The 25,514-nt window shown below is 31.3% G+C and overlaps 1 protein-coding gene across 3 annotated transcripts in view; it reads right to left on the reverse strand.

The window, feature by feature from the left end:
* Positions 1 to 300: 300 nt before the first annotated feature.
* LOC134707509 (uncharacterized) overlaps positions 301 to 25,514 on the reverse strand; it is an 81,732-nt gene continuing 56,518 nt past the window's right edge. For all 3 annotated transcript variants that reach the window (XM_063567313.1, XM_063567312.1, XM_063567311.1), the window contains 9 exons: positions 17,412 to 17,483; positions 16,289 to 16,360; positions 15,375 to 15,446; positions 14,784 to 14,855; positions 13,650 to 13,810; positions 12,397 to 12,564; positions 6,919 to 6,936; positions 3,813 to 3,952; positions 301 to 3,446 (listed from right to left, as the gene is read on the reverse strand). In XM_063567313.1, the coding sequence (XP_063423383.1) occupies positions 3,420 to 3,446; positions 3,813 to 3,952; positions 6,919 to 6,936; positions 12,397 to 12,564; positions 13,650 to 13,810; positions 14,784 to 14,855; positions 15,375 to 15,446; positions 16,289 to 16,360; positions 17,412 to 17,483 (802 nt within the window). In that variant the 3' untranslated portion in view covers positions 301 to 3,419. The remainder of the gene's footprint in view (positions 3,447 to 3,812; positions 3,953 to 6,918; positions 6,937 to 12,396; positions 12,565 to 13,649; positions 13,811 to 14,783; positions 14,856 to 15,374; positions 15,447 to 16,288; positions 16,361 to 17,411; positions 17,484 to 25,514) is intronic.

Raw genomic sequence — 25,514 nt, forward strand, 5'->3', positions numbered from 1 at the left:
AGGTTTCCTTTGGTTTTGACAGAAATTCCAACAAGTAACAGACCTTTTATTACCGATCCCTCAAAGAGTTGTTTGAGTTGTTCTTTAACGTGCTGAGTGTGTGGCAAACTCCTTACACGAGACATCAAATTGATACGTATTCATAATATCTCGTTGCTTATTTATACATACTGCAAAGTCAAACAGACACAATTTCTTTTGATAATTTTTACTAACGGCCGGGAGAAGACAAAGAGAAAATATGGAGAAACTTTAATAATAAAATAAAACCCTAACGAAACAGAACAGGCAAGACATATATAAGTCAATACATTTTTTTTCAACAATTGACAAAAATATACTACGACTAGTTTTAAAAAGCACCTTTTTTCCGAAAGTCAATTCATTAGCGTTTATTTTACACAATAATTTAATATCTTATTTCAATTCTTTTTATTGCAAACGGTACATTAAGGAACATAACCTTCTTTTCGATTTGTTTCTGTATTTTACGCAACACAATGTGCATCTATTGTCTTTATACGGTTCACTATATCTGATTATGTCGTGTAACTATAGAACTAAGACTAAATTGTGAGAAGATAACTCTTATAACATGCTGACAGGAAGAACAGAAAAAAATGGGTCATCGAACTTGTTTTCTTGCAACATATCAAAATAGGTAAAATCACAACACTTTCTATTATAGAATTACTGTATCTCAGTTATATTCTCTACTTTCTGAGTTATCTAACCTTATTTGGCAAAGTTGGAAAAAACTGAGCATAAATATGGTGATTTTTTAGAAATTACAGTCGTCAGTTTGATAAAACGCATTATTTTCAATATAAACATCAAAAGTAGAATAACATACTACTCTCAAAATTTGATCATTTCCTTAAAGACCTAGACCTACTGTTATCTGCTTCCTCAAAATCGAAGCTGGAGCAAGAAACCTGAGCCAACTTTAGAGTAAGAGAGGCTGAAAATGTAAAAGCGATATTCAAATATGTAAATGTAAATTGATCACAAACCCACAACGCAATTAGAAATAAAAATACCCACGAGAAAACAAAAATTCTAGAAACAAAGACTGAGAAACTTGCGCCCCACAATAAACAGGTGATGATCTATGGTGTTCTGCAATAATAAGCAAGTCCTGTGTAGAATGTTTATCCGTTATGTAGCTCATGTAAACATACGTTCGTTGATTAGGCGCATCCGATGATGTTAAATGTCGAGGATAACATGATGCATATTTCGTCCTGTAACTGTTGGTTTTCGACTTAGGATTCTGAATGCCTCTTCAATTCGCGTCTGCATATCATATATGGGTTCTTCCGATTAGTAAGCAATGTTATATTTAGCATGAACCTTCCCTTTTCACGAATGTGACCTACCGTATAAGATTTTTTACTGAATTTATAATAACATAAGCAACACGACTGGTGTCACATGTGGAGCAGGATCTGCCTACCCTTCCGGAGCACCTGAGATCACCCCAGGTTTTTGTGGGGTTCGTGTTGCTTAGTCTATAGTTTTCTATTATATTGTGTCTTCTGTACTATCGTTTGTCTGTTTGTCTTTTTTACTTTTAGCATGGCTTTGTCAGGTTTTTTTTTCTTATAATGAGAATGTTCAACACATGCAGTTATACATGTACATTATAACTACAAAAAGAAAGCAATTTTGAAGTGTTAAAATTGATTTATACACTTTAATATCGGTCCTATAATCCATATTTACAAATGTATCGTACAAAGAAAGAGAAAAATACACAAACATTCTGTATCACAGTCTTATATATTGCAAAGCGGTATGTCATTTTTTCAGTGAATAAAACTTAAAACACATCCACAACATCGGAAAAAAATTAAACATTTAAATTATCCTGTATATTTTACAAAAAAAAACATCATTCGTTCATGTTCAGCTTCGTTCAACTGCATAATCATTAATTGTAAACACATATCTATACTTATAAATTATAATATTTACAAATACAAGTGGTGTATGTAACTAAAATGTATGTAACTGAAATGTATGTAACTAAAATGTATATAATAAAAAGAAATTACAATTCGTTTGTAAATAAACTGTTTCAAGCTAAATTTATATACACATGTCACAAAAATGGTGAGAAAAGTGCTTGTATGGAGCTCATTTAAGCACTGTTTCATGGTCATAATTTATAATAAAATGTCATTTCGTTATGAACAAGTAACTGAAATAAAAAAAGTGTTATATTTGAAGCAGTTTGCAGTTTACACGTCCAACATTGTAATACATAATCTGCAAGGTTAATTTTCCCGCAAACTTAAAACAGCATAATGAACTTTTACCATAATACAAGGGGTACAATCAATATCACGTGATGGATATACACACACCAGATTATAGTCGAACTCGCCGCTTGAAAGGTTGGTAGTTGCATTTTCTTGTTTATATCAATTAAATTTTGATTAATAAGTTGGCACACCGAATGTCGGATAGTATGTAGTTTTAAAATACACATTTTTTTTTGCTAGAAAGCGTGCAGTTATTGCAAACACTTCGACACAGTTCCAACTTTTCGACGGATAACTGTGTCGAAGTGTTAGCATTAACTGCACGCTTTCAAGCAAGGATAATTGTGTATTTCAAAACTAGATAGTATCCGACATTCGGTGCACTACGTTATTTATTAAATTTTATTGATATAAACAAGTAAATACGACTACTTACCTTTCAAGCGGTCTGCTCGACTGTTACTTCCGGTGTGTGTATATCCATCACGTGATTTTGATTGTACCCCTTGATAATAGTGTTTTCGTATTTCAATTAACGTGATCATGCACGTGCGTAAATTCAATCTTATACGCGAAAAAGACGGGACATAGGAAACGTTTGTCTCTTGTCTTTTGCCATAAATTATGTATATTCAATGTCATGTGTTTGTCGTTAGTAAATTAAGTGTGTTTTATATCTTACTCTCATTGTTAATAATGATTGCTAGTTCACAGATTTGTATCTGTATCATTTCGCAATCGAAAAAGGCCATTCTGTATCCGGTTTGAACATAATCCTCTCTCTCTTTCTTTCTCTTGTTTTTTGTATATACTTGTAGCGGACATTATTATTCATTGAAACTTAAGCACACCTTACTTCATTTATTAGACGATAAGTATAGTTGGATAAAGAGTTGTTTCACAAATATTGATGTCATAGCGTTTATGAAAAGAAATTAAAAAAATAATAGTGCATCTGTGCAACATTACATTAAGAAAGAGTAGATCTAACAATTGAAGAAAAAAACTTCAGTGTTTTTTATATTTTTGATCTGATATCAGTTGGATTAATCCCCTTACTCAGCTGCCATGAATGCCCTTTTGCCATTAGTTGTATCACGCACATTGAATTGTATGTAACGTAGTCTCTTTTTTTTTTTTTTTTTTTTTTATCTATGTCCATGCTTTATGGTGTTTCTCCTGAAAAACAAATGGTAAATATGTAAATAAATTTGCAATAGAAATGCAATTTTTTTTCTTCAAAATTTAATATATCAAAATAAATTTATGGTAAAAGTAACACACACAAACTGTTATTTTTGGACTTTTAATAAAAATTAAAGAGATGTGAGTAATGTAAACGTTACAAATTGGAACCAACTTTATTATATTTGTAGAAACTAAAGTTTAATTTCGTGATCTATACAAACAGATATGTTAAAGATAAAAATATTCCGTTATTTATTTGTATTAGAACATACGAAACCATACAATTTAAAAAATTCAAAATCAAAAAATAATAAAACATCAAACAAGCACACAAAAACTCTTTAAAAATTGACTTACGACTGTTGAAATGTCATCCGTACTTTTATTTTTCACTTTTTTCAGCGAACTCATTTTTAGTGAGATTAATATGATGAAAATCGCAATTCCGACAGCAGCAGAAATTCCTAAGACAAGACTGATAACCAATGTTTTTAATTCTGAAAGTAAATAAATAATTTAACGTGTTAGTAACTCGTTGATAGATATACACCCATAAAGAATCAGTGGTTAAAAGGCAATGACATTTCGTTGATACATATGATGTACTTTTACATCTCGTCATATGCGTTGTTTTATTGTACTTTTTTTTCTTCTTGCCTTTCATTTAATGCTGATGCTTTGTCTATTCATACCTTTTGCGCTTCTTAGTTACATTTTATGGTTTTTATAGCGATTTAGATAATAACACACTGTTCACTGCTATAATATTTTTTACATTGTTGCCTATCATGTCTGTTTGTTTTGTTCACACATCTTCAATATGATAGAATTTGTAAATAATGTTAAAGAATATGTAAGATAACAAGTTGTACTGTTTATTCCAAGCTCTGTTCTGGGACATAGCAAATTATGGCTTTAACATATAACGACTATATTAATGGAGGCTTTATCAGTTCAAACAACAACATATTTGGCATGTAAAGATGTATAAGCACAGAGCTACGTCATATGTATCAAGGAAACACAAAAAGGCATACAGAAAAGCATATCAGCTTAATGAAAGACAAGGATACAAAATTATTCATAGAACAATAACACAATAACGGGATGCACAAGTACAGAGCCAAGTCAAATGGAATCACCAAAAAAACATACCAAACAGTAAAAGTAACATATTCATTAGAACAAGTAAACGAACACTATAACACATAATTGATAATTATATACAACGCCTATGCATCTAAGTGAATTTTGTTGTCCATTTGTTTGATGTGTTTAATCATTTGAATTGCCATTTGAATTTTCCTCGGAGTTTTGTATTTTTGTGATTTTACCTTTTGTTTCTAGTTCTGCTCGTTATCGATGTATTGTATGATTGTGGATAATGAACCGCATTCGCTGTTCTATCCCTTTAACCTAAATATTTATATAAAATCTTGTCTCCAAATGAATATAAGCCTTCTTGGGTAAAATTCCTTAATACCAAGTTATTGCATCTCCGTACAGTTTTACTTACTTACTAGAATAATTTTTTTTTTAAATAAGATAGTACTTTACCCGAAGATCCGATGATGTCAAATCTTTCTGCACAAACACGCTCTTGGTTTGTTTCATGATTCTTGAATACGAGTAATAAAGGGGATCGTTGATACATGTTAATATTACGACTTCCTCGTGCAAAGTTGTCATTATATGTGGATGAGGCAATAATGTTTTTGGTCACAAAATTCTCAAACTGTTATGTTTCTTTTACATCCTTTGTTTAAAATATTCAGTCTTGTATAGCTTGCTCTTCAGTGTGGTCCAAGACTCCGTGTTGAAGGCCGAACATTGACGTATAATGGTTTACTTTTATAAATTGTTACTCGGACGGAGAGTTGTCTAATTGGCACTCATACCACATCTTCCTATATCTATTTAGTGTTCTTGTTGACTTTAACATAGAAAGGGGCTTCGAACGAACGACCTTTATAAAGTGGTGTTATTGTATAAACAAGTGTTAATTAAAGACTTAATGTATGTCATGGCTATCTCAAATGAGAAATTCTGCTATGAATGCATAAATCATCAAAGTCACTGTTATTTCTTTTTTTGTCTTTACCATTTATTCGTCACATATTCTCTCTGAGAAAAATAAAACAAAAAATAAATCATAGAACAAAACAAATTGCACTTAAAGAGGAGTGAAAGATACCAGAGGGACAGTCAAACTCATAAATCAAAAATAAACTGACAACGCTATGTCTAAAAACAAAAAGGCAACCTGACAGAAAAAAAGTACGAAAGACAAAACTTAGAAAATTAAAGACTAATCAACACGAACTCCACCAAAAGTTAGGGTGATCTCAGATGCATCGGAAGGTAAGCATATCATTCTGCACATGTGGCACCCGTCATGTTGCTCATGTTAGTGCAAACTCGGTAAATAGACTAATTCGTCAGGTGTCATTCGTGGTGAAAAGGGAAGTGGATTGTATTTACGACATAAGGAGCATATCCGATATCATTTGTGTAACAGTTATACCATAACGGTCAACCAACTCGTAAAATTTACGAAAGGATGACTTCAACTTCACCATTTGGATATTTTTTGAATACTAGCTTCCTTGTGAGCAGCAACCCTCTACCAAGGATATCATGATAGAAAATACAAGCCATGGAATATCGTATCAATATGGAGATGTATACTCCGTAGGCAGGTGCTGTTTGAATGCTGCTACGTGGAAATGGAAAGTTTATAACTGGGAAGCTGAAATCATCTCTTTTGTCGTAATTTTTTGTTTTCAATTGACCCTCATTGTCAATTTCTAGATGTAAGTCAGGATATGATGCATACTTAATTGTATCTGTTGTATCATTTATCTCTAGTTCAATAGGATAGAGGCGCTCAACATAGTCACCAAATCTTAAATTATCTAGTGAGAGAACATTATCTATATAGCGGAAAGTAAAGTTAAAGGATATCGATAGCTTCTTATCTTTCTTTCTTAGAAGTTTCTGTATGATTGCAGCCTCGTGATAATAAAGAAACAAGTCGGCAAAAAGAGGGACACAATAAGTTCCAGTTAGTTCCAATTGAAATGCCGACAGTCGAAAAACACGTCCTCCAAACGTAGGAAATATGTTGTCATCAAAAAATTATGCATCTTGATAATGTCAATTTCAGATAATTGTTTGTTTGAATCAGAGTGATTCTTTATAAAGTAGGATGTATCCCTACCGAAGACAAGATACTTGTATCTACGTTCGCCGTTCTTTTTTATGAAACAAAGCAAAGAACCAACTCTTTCAATTTGTCTTTTAGTTTGGCATGAGGAATACTTGTGTGAAAAGTAGAAAAGTTAAATGTTTTAATACTATTACAAGACGAGAGATTGTTAAGATTATGTGTTTTTTAACAGATCTTTGGAATTATATAGTATATCTGATTCCCGCCACCTCTAGAATATATAAATTGACATACCTGGCCCTGAGGTAGAACCTGGGAACGAAAAAATAACAATCAAACTTTCAATCATTATTTTACTTAAAAGTGAATGTGTGTGCAACAAGATAATGTAACAAATAACATGGGTTTTAAAAATATGGCTGTTAGTTGTAAAATTTGTAACTGGCTATATTGTAAAATGTTGAACACCAAAAAAACTATGTGGGAAAAGGAATGCTTTAAATACAGCTCCCAAATCAACTTATACAAAGTAAAATATTATCACTCGAAAGTAAAATACATCTTTCTGTTTCTGAATGTAAATGTAATTATCATCGGTGCATTTGTGAAAATCAATTCATTTATTTTCTACGCATTTTTGAATTCTAATTCTAATGTGAGAAGAAGGTAACTAATACATATCTAAATTAGATCAACTACTAAATATTGTGAAATAAGAAAAAACGTACAATAATAGAATTTCTTTTTTAACCATTGTATGATTAACGATAAAGACTTTAATTTCCGACAAATATGACTAACATATGTGGGAAAATGCTTCACATTTGTTGGAAGATTTGACGAAAAGAATACCAGAAACAGCGAAACACAAACATTCGCTTATCGTGAACAAATGTACATTACCAGTTGCTAAATTGCAATAAACTAGGTATTTGAATAAGGATAAAACTTGATAATCTGCAGTAAGCGAATGCCTTAAAAATTAGAAATTGCTTTCGACATTTCATTGCAATGGGATAAACACAAACTTCTGATCTCTAATGGATTAAAATGTTTTTCTTTAATTATAGTTTTAAATGTAATTAGTGTAGATAAGGTGTCATCCACCATCATTAATGATATTATAATAGACACACCCGGCCTAAATCTTTAATGAAATATGCAAATTCTGAGAGACGAATGAAAAATCATTTGCAAAACTTTGCTATAAATTTGTTTTTTTATTATCATCAAGGTTTCATAAATATAAATTTGTTTATGAACTCTTTTAGAGAGATATCAATGATGTATATTATATTAACTAATGTATTACTGGTAAATGATTAAGTCAGATATGTTGGTACGACACATTATAACTTCAAATCGTTATAGATATGAAGAATTATGTTTGAAGTTCAGTTATTGTTACACATCCTTATTTTTACAGAGATGTTGTTTACCATGCCTGGATCTATTTAATTAATATTGATTTTGATTTCAGTTAATTAAAAACAAACTACGTAGAATTTAAATTATGTTAAAACAAATATATAAAGTGAACGTAAATGCTAAAAATTAAAAACATCTTTTAATTTTTGTCATGGAACGAAAAGCTAAGGGTAAACCTCAACTTCTCCATTCTACTAGAAGGATTGTAATGTATTTAACATGTTTTGCAATTCAATTAAATGATATGATTGTATATAAGGTAAATCGGATGCATGACTTAAGGGCATACGATACAGTTACAGGGGAGGTAATGACGTTGCTAACGTAAAATGTTATATTCGCGACGTCAAACAGTTACATATCGGAAAAAGATGCATTTTTCGACCGATTTTTATCATTCAAACTGATTTAATTTGAAAACGAGTTCATGAACCCCCATTTTTCAAAACGGTAACTTGTTTCATTTTGCAGGGAGATAATGTGACCCAAATTTAATAAAACTGTAAATAGAGGATTTTTTTTAATTTTGAGAAACATGCAGCAAAAAATGACGTATTTTCCCCAATTCATGAACATTTGAAAAATACGAGTTATTTCTGAATAAAAAATGCAAAATTTCGTAGGATACTTATAAAATACAGAAATTACCGATTATTTAACAAAAAACAATTTGTGTTTATTTTTTATAACAAAAAAGTTATGTCTTTCTTTCGATATAAAAATTACGGCCACAAATCTGAATTTTGAGCAAATATACAAAATTTCGACCTCATTTTACTCGAAAAAAAGCACATGAAGGTATATTTTTTATTACATATTTGATTTATTCAGGTAAAAAATAGCCTATATGCAAGTTTTCACGAACTTGTAAATACAGGATCAAAACTGTATCGTATGCCCTTAAATGGTAAAACAGCAGAAAAAAACCGGCCAAAAAATGGTTTAATGAGAGGTAAATATTTTAGAGAAATATGTGTGTATTTTATTTGTTGCATTTTTCATTTTAATCAAATAAAATATGTGTATATGTAATTATCATGCCTGTTTTACAATTACAACAACAATGTATGTTTTGTTTTATTCACTGTTTCCAAGTTGCATTCCCAAAGGGAGATAATTCAGAAAAATAACATATATAAAGGAATGAGTAGTATTTTTTTGTTTGTTTTACTTTTAAGAAGTTACCAAAAAGCCAATGACGTGAAGAAGAGTTATTTTCTATGTTTTTTCTCCAAATATTTATCCTTTTATTTTGCTATGTCTTACACACATTTATTTTTCCTTCAAAAGACTGAACAAATCTGATTATTTCATAAACAACTCCGTCACCCAGAATTTGGTTGTATATTAAAAAACAGCATAATTTTGACATATGACTTTATTAATCTACCTATAATATAGACCCTTTATCTCCCTTAATCTAGGTTCGACTGTACTTTTAACAACATCAAACTGCAAATGCATTTTGCTTGATGACAGTGTTATTGTCTCTTTGACAAATTCTCCATTTCCATTCACAATTTTATGTCAATAAACCAAAATGCCTGTGCTCAGATGTCATGTATATTTAACAATAAATGACCCCATTTGAAAATGATCTAGACCTGATGCAATCTTACCCGACCAAGTGTATAAACTACACTGTATCGTTTTATAACTGAGAAAATTACAATCAGTTCCACCTTAAGCTTCTGAAGGCATAGGATCATCACAGGTCACTGAACAGGAGGAAATGGTTCACTCACTCAACTGCCCAGCAAGTTATGATAAAAACATGACTAATGTTGCCTTACAAGTGGTATATCTAACAATGCCATAAAAGCGCGAGGTTCGGCCGGCCATAAAAACCAAGTTCAAACCAATATCTTTTTCTTAAAATGTCCTGTACAAGGTAGGAAAAATGGCATTTGAGTTTTTATAGTTTGATTCTGTGCGTATTGCATTGTCGTTTGTTTTTTGTTGCACTTTTGTGTTTTTGTTGTTTTGTTGTTTCCCTCGGTTTTAGTTTGTTACCTGGATTTGTTTTCGATCAATCGATTTATGAATTTTGAACAGAGAAATACTACTGTTGCTTTTATTTATCAAAGTATAGGTCTTAAATGTACACTGTCGTTGAGCTAACATGCAGGGTCTAAATCTAATTATCGTAAACAAATGCACGCTTCTAGTTCTAAGGGTTCAAAATCAAAAGACATAATTACAATCAAATAACACAAAGTAAAAGTTATTCAAAGTAGGTAAAGGAAAGTGAAGAAAAAAATTTGAACGGATTACATTTTCAATTATTGCCGCCGTCACGTAAAATTGGCACCCTGTTTTTTTGTCAAAATGTTCTTAAGTATCGACCGCGTTTACTAAAGATCAAGTTTTTCGATTAGCGGAAGAGAAATCCTGTCCAAATATCCACTACTGTCCTACCTTTTATTGTGTTTTTTTAGCATCAGCAAAGTGCCTATCAGTTGCATCAGTCGTTTGGATTGCATGATTATTTTGATAGATTGCTAAGCTCGTGACACTTTTAAAGCCATAAACAGACATAATTTGATCATCAGAAAAGTGCCTATTTTAATGTGAGACGAGTTGCATCGGTCGTTCGGATTGAATGATTATTTTGATCTTATCTGCTTATGATACGCATAACAGTTTTTTTCATAAATTAAGCTAAATTGTCAAGACAAACGAAATAGTTACAATACCAAATAGCGTTATCTTCATATAAGGATCTGTGTGGCCTTTTTCAAAATTGGTTGCATTGAAGGGTCGGTTTAAAAATGTGTTTCTGAAAAGCTGCAATGGGATTGAAAGACGGAAGTTTTGGAATAATTGCATTGATTTTTCCCCCTTTTAACGTACATCAATTTGTTTTGCCTCGTATTTTGTTTTTGTTTTTGTGTCTGTTGATACCTTTACATGACTTTTGTCATTTTTTATTTAAAACCGTCAGGGAGATCAAATGCATAAACACTGTCAAATGCAATATTTTACTGCCAATTTTACCGAAATTATCGGAAAGTGCTGCTTTCTGTTCTCTAAGGGTGGATTTTTCTTCATGATTTGATTCACTTACACCTTCATGCTTCATAATGTAAAATTGAAATTGATTTCAAAAGGCCAAACTTTCTTCATGCCTCTATTTACAGAGTACCAAATTGAATCAATCGAGTTAACTTTATACGTTTCCACATCAGGTTTACATGCGTCGAATAAAAAATAGTTTAGGACATCATTTAGACGATCAGCCTTTTTGGATGTTATGAGTACTCTTTCTGTATTTAAACTCGTTTTTAAGAATTTGATCATGCTAGCGGATAGCAAACTGCCACTTTCAATATGGACTCCGTCGGGGTTGAAGTAATCGTTACATTCCCCGGGGTATTGGCTAGCAACAACCTGGACTATGATATATTTTTAATTAATCATAATCAAATTAAAATTCGAGAAATATAATAAGGATAAAAAATTATTAACACATACCAACTAAGAGCAGTAATAAAAAATAAATTAGCAAAATGAAATAATAGTGAGCCCTAATTTCAAATATATGGTTCTAAAATATGCAGCAAAATATTCAAAGTGATATAAAATGTTAGCATTAGTACAAAGACATAAACAAAGTATTTTAAGAATGATAAAAACGATAAAGTATCTAGAATGTCTAATATTCTTTTAATATTTGTCTTGGAATGACTAGATAAGATGAACCCAAACTTCTGAACTCTATCCAAAGAAATGTCATGCATTACCAAGCGTTGCAATTATAGTGTTTAATCTCTTATTACGACTAATTTACAAATACAGAAAACGTTTTATTTTAATCTTGTTTTCCTGATTTGTGTTATAAAGAAGGATAACTCGGCTTATCTACCTTTTAAAATGAAATGTGTGTACGGTAGTATATTTACCTATCTTATTTTATAAGAAGATGACGGAAATCAGGCCCCTTATTCCAAATGTGTTTTCATTCAATGAAAGCAAACTATAAGAGCTGTCTTGCAATTTTATATCTTAAAATTCTATCCTATTAATTTTTTTTTCTTTTACACCAAATTATTTTTTTAAGCTATAAAATATACCAAACTTAAAAACTTTGAATAATATGTAGCTTGATTATAAACATATCCGGCATTCATTTATTGGGTTTTATTCTAAGGAAAAAAAATACTTCAAATAATATTTTAATACTTGTTGAACAAATCTATTGATATATGTTTTTTATTAAACTGTATGATACCTGTAAAAAAATGCGGGATAATTTACAAAGAATCTACGCTTAGAGAACATGTATTTTTGCCTAAAATGAATTTACAAACTTTAAAAAAATATTCACACTTAATGAAATCTTACGTGGACAAGGGTCTACGTTACACTGTACTGTTTCATTACTGGATCCAAAACAATCATCACCACCGTCTGAAGGCACTGGATTATCGCAAGTTCTTGTTCGTGTAATTATTCCATCCCCACAGGTCACTGAACAAGAGGAATTTATCCACATACTCCACTGTCCAGCAACTTATAATATAAAAATAGATAAAACAGTCTCAAATGGCTGTACTTAAATAATTGTGACTTATCAATGTAAAATGTTTACACTGTATTTGTAATAACATGAAGGTTGTACAATTATTTAGCATGAACAAATGATCAAATGATCTATTTTCACTTCTACCCTCGTACTCTAAATACAAATTAATCAATTTTGTAAAGTAATCGTTACTTCGTACTCCTAACAACAAAATTGTTCTATCTAAATTTACCTGTGTATTTTGTTTTAGTAACACCGTTTTGTCCCAAGTAAGAGTTGTCTTATCGATACTCTTTCTTCGTCTTTTTTATTACTACCTGTAACACCTAGACACCTACGTTTTATTATTGTATTTGTAGTGTGTCATAGATCAAACTTAATCGTTTAATGTATGTTTATTTCTTTTGTTTAAATATCTTTTTGATCAAGTTCAACAGTTTATTTTGCTGTTTTATAGTGTGTCTTTTTATGTTGTAATGTTACACAACTGTCTCAGGTTAGATGAAGAATTGTGCCTGTTAAAACTTTTACACTCCCCTCTTTTGCATTTTTATGCACCTGTCATAAGTCAGGAGCTTGTTGCATAGTGACTGTCATTTGTTGGTGTGCTTCATAAGTGTTTCTCGTTTTATGTAGATGAAACCGTTGATTTTCCAGATTGAATCGTTTTACACTTGTCATTTTGGGGGCCCTTATAGCTTTGCTGTGATAAAAATGACCGTGATGAAGACCGGACTAGAACCTTTAATTATAAAAAAGGATATGTGGTATGGTTGATGCACAGTTTAAGCATATAACTAATTTTCCTGTAATATTTGAGATCTAGGGAGGGTTCGATTACATAAATAGGATCCCTACTTTCCACCGCCAAACCTGATCAAAACTGGATACTACTTTTACCTCAATACAAATCTGATTAAACTATTGTAATGAAGTTTTGGTCTATTTTACCCTTTATACATGTATACAATGAACGCAATATTTAAAAAAACAACAAAGTATTAAAATATTTTCTCTGAATTGTTTTTGCGGAATTGGCGATACATTTGTGAGCGAGTTTGACTTCACTCACCTATTAAACAAGTTGACGAATCAAAGGAATGGATATCAGTCTCTGTATTAAAGTCATAACACATTGCTTTAAAGGCTCCGTCAGGCATACTTGATTGGTTGTATTTCCAAATTAACAAATCTGTCATATTGCAACATACAAGCGGATTATTTGTCAGTGATCTAGAAAATAAATTCATTTATTAGCTTTTTTTGCTTTTTTTTCAAAGCTTTAACTATTAAATAATTTCTGTCTTGTACTTCTGTAAATTGTTAAAATCATACTGCATCTGTTTTAATGCAATTTAGAAATATATATTTAGTTGCCTGCTAAACGTCTATCGCTAAAACGATGCTTACTGTTATAAATTAGGCCCTTAGTTTTTTCGTTAGATTGTTTCAAATCTAATTTCTTGCCATGACCTTTAGCAGCTGGCTATAAGGTGTAAGTGTGTCTCATTGTTGAAGTCTGTACTGTAATCTATAATTGCTCAATTTCACGTCATTTGAACTCAAGTGGATTGACGTCTCATTTACATTTACAGCGGCGCTGTTCCTGGCATAATGTTGCGTCTATGATTTTTTTTTTATTAAATTTAATACGATATCACGTCATTTCCAACTTGGATATGGAAAACAAATTATCTATACTACTAAAGGAAGAGACCGATTTCAATGATCCACAACTCCCTTAAAATCATAAAAAGTCGGAAATATTTGTGACATGACGTATACATGTAGTGATTTGGACTTCCCAAATTAAAAAAAACCCAAGAAAACGCCAATTTTTTTTGAAAAAAAACATCAAATTTCGGAAACTGTAATCGATCCGTGTCGAATTTAACTTTATGTATGAATGAATAACACCATTTTATGCAATTTGTTTTCCATTTAATAAATGTCTAGTATACGAAGAAGCGTCAAACGATGAATGTGTTTAATGTTGAATAATCTGTACTTGAAGAGTGGATACTGCATAATATTCCTTCGTTTCAAATTTTTCGCAGCAACTATCAAAATATGTCATGATCAGATACATGTTAGTCATGTGGATTACCAATACCAACTGCAAGAAAGCAGCTGACAAATAAACAAAGGTGTAAAAACTTTCAAAATAGGTCCAACTAAGATACCTTTTTCTTATATATAAACTTACATTGTAGTTATATGTGTTATCGCTCTAAATACAGCAGCTGATACCATGGTCAGATTATTGTCCTTTATATATCTGTAAGTGAAATATTGACTCTGTGAAATACGACAAAGTCCTTAGAAATATCGTTAAAAAATATGATAGAATGTACTATTTTGCATGTGTTTTTGTTTGTCGACGCAAATTTAGAAAAGAGGAGAGTTAAATGAATCGAATGAGCTTACTTTTAATTAATTGTGTTTTTTTAATACTTTAGTATTATGTAATTGACATGCATAACTGGTCATGTTATTTCAAACGCTAAAATAAAACAAACATAATCGAATACCTAAATCAGGAATATTTCAATTATTTTTTCTGAATTGAATGGAAAAGATTTGATTCCTAATTAAGGCATTTGACTACATTTCTTAGTAACTCTGCCATATGCCAATATTCGCTAAAACCCCTCACATATTCAATATTCAGTAGTAATATAACTGCTGTAACATAACACAAAATTGTATGAAAGGTAAATAACCGATGTGTACTTAATCTAGAGGAGTGTTAAACGTAAAATAAAACAACCATTATAAGGATATTCGTTTTACTTACACATTTTGGAGAATAACGTTGGCAGAAAATAATCCTGAAGGTAAACTGGTTATTTGGTTAGCGCTAAGATGTCTACAAAAACAGAAGTATACAATGCATTCTTTCGTTCTGTTTGAATCAAATGAGATGCTTTCGATGTGCTTATATGGATAACTTTGAAGAAACGATTTCGCACAGCATACATTTGTACATTCCGATATCAAAACTAAACCAAAAACAAACACGTTTACAGTATATATCAAATTTTTACTTAACAAAATATATGTAATGCGTAAATGGTTTTTTGCTCAGCCATTGAATTTTCTCGTATCGCTATTTTACGGAATTGTCATTTGATCTTGCTGACTGATAATGTCCTTTCTCAGCGGAGTCGAGTGATATGAAAAATTATCGCTAGAAACTAAGGGGCACGTGGTGTTTCTAATGAAATTGACATAAAATTGACATGAAATTGACCCAACGTCGTCATAGGTAAGATAGCAATAAACAGATTATCATTGGTCATCTCAACTCGATTACTTTTATCACTTTCGCCGTACCGGCTAAAGCGAGATCATGAATCCCGTTGAGATGTTCAAACATAATCTAAAAGTACTTAATCAGCTTCTGAATATCATATTCACATGAAAATAGTAACTTATGCTTAAAAAAACTGATTAGAAGAAATTACTTCGTGCTACGTATAATGCATTGATTTTGTAATGGTCGATTTTTAAAATTTAGTTATCTCCTGCCAAGTAGAACGAATGAAATATATAACACATACATAAAATATTTTAAAAAGTATAAATATCTTGACTTTTAGACGACTTTGTGCTAATTGTATAATTATGCATCCACTAGAAATATTCAGTCGCTTCTTTACATTGATGCAGTGAATAAACAATAGTAACTTTTTCAATCCAGATACATACATTTCTGTTAACGATATAAGATCTTGAAACGCATCTGCTGCAATACTGACAATCTCGTTATTATCTAATTTTCTGAAAAAGAATGAAATATCATATACATGAAGAAAATGATATGTTTATCTTGTTATTACTATTTTTTAACAAAAAGAGAACACATTTTGTTTGATTCAATAATTTTCAACTTAGCAATATAAGGAGATATAACTCATATAATTTAACCTTAAAAAAGAAAATTGTAGTAAAATTATTATAAGTAGTAAATTATCACTAGGGTAAACAGTCAATTTATTATAGTGTATTGACAGTTGGGTATTTTGACACCAGAATGATGACCTTATATGTTTCGAAATAAAATAACTTTTTAGTGATTTACTGTTCAAAAAAGAATTGTAACTAGCTTGGTTGGTCTCTCTTTCAGTCTGGTCATGTTAAAAATGCATTCGTGAGATACAGAAATTCTACCTCCCTACAGGAAAACACATACGTTGTCCTGTGGAACAATTTGTTTTAAAAGAAACCTTACAACACATTCTATGTTTTAAGCAACACATATGTTTATTATATTAATTCGGGACAATATATTTAGCGGCAATAGAAGCTCAAAATATTACCAACTCATCTTATATTTGATTTATAACATACTTAAATGTATTTCAGATATGTAAAATGCAATGATAGAAATCATGCTATTGATAGATATCAATAACGTGCGTTTATGATAATAAGAATGTACGACAATATTTCGATGGGATTGTGACCCCAAAACAATATAAATTCGAATAGTCAGGTAAAATGTCAGCATGTGTTACAGTAAATACGCGGATTTTCCTAGTTTTACCTTTGATAAATGATGAATAAAATGTGAACCTTTAATTAACAAGCAGCAAAATGATTTTTTGTGTTCGTTGAACACTCCAGGCAATTGGTTTTTCTCCTGGCATCCTTTGTGTTTTTCCATTTAGTATTCCCTTTTAAAACTGAACACCCTGAGCACATGGATAGTCTCTAACTGAGGTCACTTAATATATTGCATGAATTCATCTTTAAATTGTGTCAATAAATGACTAGCAAGATGTGTGATGTAACATTGAAATGTTTCACACTGACTGTGCAATATACTTACAATATTTTCAATTCTGTGAGTCCAGAAAAGTCGTTGCCCTCAATTGCGATGAGACGATTAACCGATAACAGCCTGAAAAAAAACACAAACAGATTACAGATTACAGATGCATGCAACGTCTTGGGATTAAACAGGTTTGTAGAAACCAGCCTTCAACACCAAATGTGTAAAATTAGTACATTTTTATTGTTGTTTTATTATAGTGTGTATATGAAAATATACAGTGGTTTTAAAATTAAAATTAAAATATGAACGAACTCTTAAAAACAATTTGCTCAGGTAATTTGGGATTAGAGAAATGATAATTAATCCTTACATATGTGTTTTAATGGAAAAGAAGGGATGAAGGGAATTAATTCATGAATTTAAATCTCTTTCCTGACATATTATGAGAGAACATGTTCTCACTGCTGTTCTTCGTCTCACAATCACAGTGAGTATTTCAACATAGAACACATGGTTACCAATTGCTGATCATATATTGTGAATAGCTGGCTGATAAATATATCAAATCTGACAAAATATCAATTTGTTGCGGATCCAAGATTTAAAAAGGAGATTTGAAAGAGCCTGAAGAATTGTTTAAAAGTACACAACATTCACAAGTCCGCAGGATTTGCTTTATGTATACACGTTTGTCTCAGAAGGAAACCCTTGACATTAATTTGTCTTTTTTTTCGATTTAAGGGAGTCTTAAATGATAACTGTTTAAAAACTTTTAATAACATGCAGTTGTTTGTTTCTCTTCTGTATATTTTCAATTACTTTATACACAGTCATGTATACCCGGTTCTTTTTTTTATAATTGAAGTAACTATAATTGGTGATTTATCATATTTTTGTATATCTTGTCACATAAAATTATATGTGTTATACTGTTTACATCTAAGGTTACAAAAACTATTATCAATTCAATATAAACATGGGTCAGAGTACCCTAATTTTAAACTTGTAGAATTTCAAAAATAATTCGTTTTGATCGTATTAACTATTTTCTCTCGCTATAATTCTTTTCAATTGATTTCAATTAGTAATGTCTCTTCAATAAGGAGACATGATGGGGATCTTATTTTTTCTGTAAAAATAGATCAGATTGATTATCTAATTTCTTTTACTTGACTTTTTGTGATATTTAAGATGCGATTAGTGTCTCTAGGTATGAAGTGCGAAATACTTGCACAAACGAAAACTTGCTTTCTAGGGCAAGGTCATTTACAAATATTTCTTTTGAGAATAAAACTTTAACTGAAAATTCGAGTATTAAGTTAACACTGAATTTAATATTACAAATCATACACTCAGTTAATAATATTTCAACTATATAGATATAGGCAGATGTGGTATCAGTGCCAATGAGACAACTCTCCATCCAAATAACAATTATATTTAGCTATATATTACAATTTAAAACTAATTTCTTTTGAGCAAGCAGTCAAATGAATCAAATCCTAGATCAAGCTCTAAAAACAAAGAAATGTATTCAAGCAATACTTGTTTAACTTCAGTATATATTTTTCTGTTCCTGTCATACATAAATAAAAATAAAAATCAAATATTCTGTATTTCTCAATATGAAAATCATATTACAATTGTTATATATATGTTTTGACAACATTGATTAGTTCACAATTCTTTGTTCACTTTCATTATTTTAATCGTCTCTAGACAGTATGTAGTACATGAGGCTATAACAAATCCACTAACTCATAAATTCTTGACTGTTATTAAATGACAGATATAATTTATTAAAACTTGCTGTAACTGTTATGAATCTTAGAAAACATTTTGATTTAAGGATTGTATCTCCCCATTAAAATCTCCGGATTTGATTATAAATTTCAGTTCTTTTCGGCTTTATCAACTGTCCAAAGGTATTCTGAATTTTTGTAGATCTTTTCTAAATTGTTGAGAAGCGCATTGGGACCAGTAACACTTGAACCGTTTATGTAAACACAGCCATTAACAATAATTAGTTAACAAAGGTACCATGATTTTAATTAAGTACGTCAGACGCGCGTTTTGTCTACATAAGACTCTTCAGTGACGCTCAGATCAAAATAGATATAAAGCCAAAAAAGTACAAAGTTGAAGATAAAATTGAGAATGGAAATGGGGAATGTGTCAAAGAGAAAACAACCCGACCAAATAAAAAACAACAGCAGAAGGTCACCAACAGGTCTTCAATGTAGCGAGAAATTCCCGCACCCGGAGGCGTCCTTCAGCTGTACCCTAAACAAATATATACTAGTTCAGTGATAATGAACGCCATACTAATTTCCAAATTGTACACAAGAAACTAATATAAAAATAATACAAGACTAACAAAGGCCAGAGGCTCCTGACTTGGGACAGGCGCAAAAATGCGGCGGGGTTATACATGTTTGTGAGATCTCAATCTCCCCCTATACCTCTAACCAATGTAGAAAAATAAACGCATAACAATACGCACATTAAAATTCAGTTCAAGAGAAGTCCGAGTCTGATGTCAAAAGATGTAACCAAAGAAAATAAACAAAATGACAATAATACATAAATAACGACAGACTACTAGCAGTTAACTGACATGCCAGCTCCAGACTTCAATTAAACTGACTGAAAGATTATGATTTCATCATATGAACATCAGGCACAATCCTTCCCGTTAGGGGTTTAGTATCATACCATCATAACATATATGAGAAGAACATAACCCGTGTCATGCCAACAACTGTTTTTAGAATAAATGTCTTTAGTTCCGAAGCAAAGACGTTATCAGTGACTCAATATTAACGCCAAAATATGCAATCTTTAATGACTTGACAACAGTATCGTAACTATATCCCTTCTTAATCAGTCTATTTAAAGGTTTTGTAAGTTTCTGAGGTGAATACTGACACCTTTGTGCTTTATAAAGAATATTTCCATAAAAAATTGGATGTGAAATACCTGAACGTATAAAAAGTCTGCATGTTGAGTTATATTTACGAATGATGTCTTTATAGCGATGATAAAATTTAGTAAAAGTTTTGACTAGTTTGTGATATCGAAAACCCTGGTGTAATAATTTTTCAGTAATACATAAATTTCTCTCGTTAAAATCTAAAACATTGTTACAAACACGAGCGAATCGTACAAGTTGAGATATATAAACACCGTAAGATGGTGACAAGGGAACGTCACCATCTCAAAACGGATAATTAACGATAGGAAATGAAAAATCATCCCTTTTATCATAAATTTTAGTATTCAGCTTTCCGTTAGTGATATAGATATCAAGATCGAGGAAAGGGCAGTGGTCATTATTAGTATTAGCTTTATTTAAAGTAAGTTCAGCAGGATAAATTTCATTAATATACATACTGAAGTCGTCATTATTGAGAGCCAAAATATCATCCAAATATCTAAAAGTATTATTAAATTTGTTTATCAGATGTTGTTTTGATGGGTCTTTGCTTATTTTTGTCATAAATTGTAACTCATAACAATACAAAAAGAGGTCCGCAATAAGTCGTGCACAGTTAGTCCCCATTGGAATTCCGATAATCTGACGATATACGGAATCCCCAAAGCGAACAAAAATGTTATCTAGTAAAAATTCAAGGGCATATATAGTATCAAAGCATGTCCATTTAACATAGTTTTTTTGTTTATTGCTACTAAAAAATGACCTAAAAGAGTTTGAACATATATATTTACATTCTGATTTTTTGAATGCCCATTTAATTAGGTGTGTGAATTTTTTCTTAATGAGAATGTGAGGCAATGTGGTATACAGGGTAGAAAAATCAAAACTTTGAACAGATTCAAAATCACCAATATGAGCATGCAATTTATCAAGTACGTCCAACGAGTTCTTGACACTCCAAAAGTAATTTATTCCACTATTTTCGAAGGCCTTATTTGAACAATTTATTATAAGGTTTTTAATTGTACCAAGTGTGCTGGTTAGAAGAATAGACAATTTAGTAGTTGAACAATGGCTTGAAGACGAAATAAATCTATATTTGTAAGGGGTTTTGTGTAGTTTTGGAAGGCAATACAAAGAGCATTGAGGATCCAAAATTCTAAAACGTTGTGCCGAATACGGCTAAGGTAATTTATGCCTGGGATAAGAAAATCCTTAGTTTTTCGATATATTCAAACTTTTGTAAACAGGAAAACATGGGAAGAATTTGTACTTAATTTTTAGGCCAACGTTTACTTAGGCTCTTAATTATTGGTTAAGGCATGTATTTAACTATGATCATATTAGTGTTATACATGTATGAATGTTTGATTATATTAGTTTTATACATTTCTAAATGTATTATCATATTAATTTTATACATGTTTAAATATATGATCATAAAAGTGTATACAGGTATACATTTGTATTGATTCGTTGAAATATAAAGATATGTGGTATGATTGTCAGTGAATCAACTATCCACTTAAGACCAAATAACTAGATAATGAAGAATTCAAAGTCAGGGTACGGCATTCATTAATGCTCAAAACAAAAATCACCGTACAGCATTCAACATCGCGCAAACCTCATACAACATAAACTACATGTTTTCAAGTAATACGATATTTTTATCAGAATATGATTGGTATATGGTTGCAACTGTAAACAATAACAGTTACTGTCCTTACTGTTTGATTTGAGGTCACAGTTATAAAGTTACACACATTTTTTTTAATTTATATAGCTCTTGAATGAAATTTGTATACTATTTCGGTACATATTATCACAAAATTAGGAGTCATTACTTGGAGGACATATATATATATTTGGAAAATTTGAGGTTTTAATTACCTAATCTGGGTTAATATTTTGTGGCCGTAATTTTTTCTCAAAGGTATTTTTTTTTATGTAGTTGGTCTTTACAGACGTTTATAACTGAATATACTTCGATATATTCTTACTTCACCACCAAATGATTCGTATAAGTTAAGAAAACTGATTGATTGCATCGATTACTACAACAATCTAATTTTTTTTTATCAATGATCAAAAACAAACTTCGATCTTGCTACAAAAACTTTAAATTTTTGCGACAAAATAAGGATGTTCTTATCCCAAGATTAGATTACTTTAGCCGTATTTGGCACAACGTTTTGGAAGGTTTGGTTCTAAATGCACACCAACTTTGTACTCGTTTGACTTTATAACTATTTTGATCTGAGCGTCACTTATGATTCTAATTTAGACAAAACGCGCATCTGGGGTATAACATTTTTATCCTGGTACCTGTAACTATCTGATTCAGTTGTTTTAAAGAACAGTTTTTAAAGTTAGTGTTAGGAACAGGACAGATTATAAATTAAAAGCTTGGAGGCAATAGTTGTGTGAATTTTACAAGTAGAGAACACATATGATTACTAAGGTAGCTCGGTTGTCCTCTTCTATTTTGGATTTTGAAAAAGCAGATAACAATCGGTCTTTATCTTTCATGAAATGTGCAAATTTGGGAACAGTATGTAATTTATGTGTTAGGCATTTACTTATAGAAAAATTTGTTTTAATATATTTAAGACTGTCTTTTACAAAAATCAGATTTTTCTTATTTTATTCGTTTTTTTTAATTTTGTCATATACGGGTAGATAACTCAATTTTAAGGGGAGGTAACTCGATAATGTTACTTTTATAAAAGAATGTGTTGTGAGTTTACCTATTTCATTATGTTCCAAGAAAACGAATACCGTGACCCCATTTTTTTTATTCTTATCTAAAGCATATTATGAGAGCTATATTCTCATATTTTACCTTAAAATTCTATAGTTATAAAAAAGAACATGTGGTATGATTGCCAATGAGACAACTATCCACAAAAGACCAAAATGACACAAACATTAACAATTATAGGTCACCGTACGGCCTTCAACAATGAGAAAAGCCCATACCGCATATAGTCAGCTATAAAAGGCCCCGATAAGACAATGTAAAACAATTTAAGCGAGAAAAATAACGGCCTTATTTATGTAAAAAAATATCCGAAAAATAAATATGTAACTCATAAACAAACGACAACCACTGAATTACAGGCACCTGACTTGGGACAGGCACATACAAAAATAATGTGGCGGGGTTAAACATGTTAGCGGGATCCCAACCCTCCCCTAACCTGGGACAGTGGTTAACAGTACAACATAAGAACGAACTATAAAAATCAGTTGAAAAAGGCTTAACTCATCAGATAGACAAAAAATAAAAGTGAACGTGGCCGGGTACTTATACATCCCGACACAACTAGACACAATGAACAGATCTGAGAGTACTGGCAGTTATCTGACAGCTAGTTCAAAGCCATTTACAACTAATAAAAAAATCATGCCTCTAAGACTAAGCAATCAATCCGTACACATCCACCATACCATACACCCCTAGTTTTTGGTGGGGTTCGTGTTGATTATTCTTTAGTTTTCTATGTTGTGTCACGTGTACTATTGTTTTTCTGTTTGTCTTTTTCATTTTTAGCCAAGGCGTTGTCAGTTTGTTTTAGATTTACGAGTTTGACTGTCCCTTTGGTATCTTTCGTCCCTCTTTTACAACTAATAAAAAAAGCATGCCTCTAAGACTAAGCAATCAATCCGTACACATCCACCATACAATGGATTTAGTGTAAAGACGTCATAAATAGCCAGAGAAAAACATGAACTATTTTCGATTTACTAATTTCCTTTATATCACCCAAATTTGTTTTTTCCATGCACAACCTTTATAAATCTGACAATTTTGCTAAACCTGTAGCATGAAAACAAGAACTGTGACCAATACTTTTTATATTTTTTTTGAAAAAAAAACATGATATACACTACATTTTGATCATCTTGTAATAGTATTAAAACATTTGACTTTTCTACACTTTGACAAAGTATTCCACATTCCAAACTTAAAGACAAATTGAAAGCGTTGGTATTGCTTTCATAAAAAAGATTGGCTAACGTAGATACAAGTATCTTGTCTAAGGGAGGGATACATCCTACTTTGTAAAGGATCACTCTGATTAAAAAAAATGTTTATGAAACTTACATTATCAAGATATTTGATTTAATGATTGACAACATATTTGTTACGTTCGAAGGACGTGTTTTTCAACAGACTGTCGGCATTCTAATGGGAAAAAATTGTAACCTCTTTTTGTCGACTTATTTCTTTATTATTATGAAGCTGACTCCATACAGGAACTTCTTAGAAAGAAAGAAAAGAAGTAAGCAATATCCTTTAACTCTACTTTCCGCTATGAAGAGGATGTTCTTTGACTAAATAATTCAAAACTTGGTGACTATGTTGAGGATCGGTTGAAAAAAAAACTTTACGACAAAAAAGATGATTTCAGCTTTCCAATTGTGAACTTTCCATTTCTAAGTAGCAACATTCCAGCAGCAACAGCATACGGGGTATATATCTACCAATTGATACAATATTCCCGTGCTTGCATTTCCTATCATGGTTTTCTTGATATAGGGTTGCTGCGCACAAGGAGGCTTTTAAACCAAGAGTTCTAAATAATGAAGTTGAACGGACACCATCTCGATTTGTTTGACCGTCTCGGAATAACCGTTTCACAAATGATATCGGATATGATCCATATGTCGTAACTTCAAACTCCTTCCCTTTCATGAATGTGACCTACCGAATAACACTATTTACTGGATTTGTTATCACACAAGCAACACGACGGGTGCCACATATGGAGCAGGATCTGCTACCCTTCCGGAGCACCTGAGATCATCCATAGTTTTTGGTTGGGTTCGTGTTGTTTATTCTTTGGTTTTCTATGTTGTGTCATGTGTACTAGTGTTTGTCTATTTGTCTTTTTCCTTTTTAGCCATGACGTTGTCAGTTTTTTTCGATTTATGAGTTTGACTGTCCCTCTGGTGTCGTTCGTCCCTCTCTTTGACAAATTATCAAAACATTCTATGGATTTGAATTGAGAACTTCCACTTTCCTTAACGAGATTATTTTAAAACGGTTAAAACGTTTACAGTCCTTGAATGGTGTTAACTAAACACCGTTCACCATTACATTTACACAATGTGTCATTGCTCCATACACGTTACACCTTTGCACAATACAACTTACACATTATACATGTATCTATTTATCTGAAGTTACCCCTTATGCAATTTAATTTCAA

This window comes from Mytilus trossulus, chromosome 2 (genome assembly GCF_036588685.1).
Source record: "Mytilus trossulus isolate FHL-02 chromosome 2, PNRI_Mtr1.1.1.hap1, whole genome shotgun sequence".
In the NCBI taxonomy this organism is placed as follows: Eukaryota; Metazoa; Mollusca; class Bivalvia; order Mytilida; family Mytilidae; genus Mytilus; species Mytilus trossulus.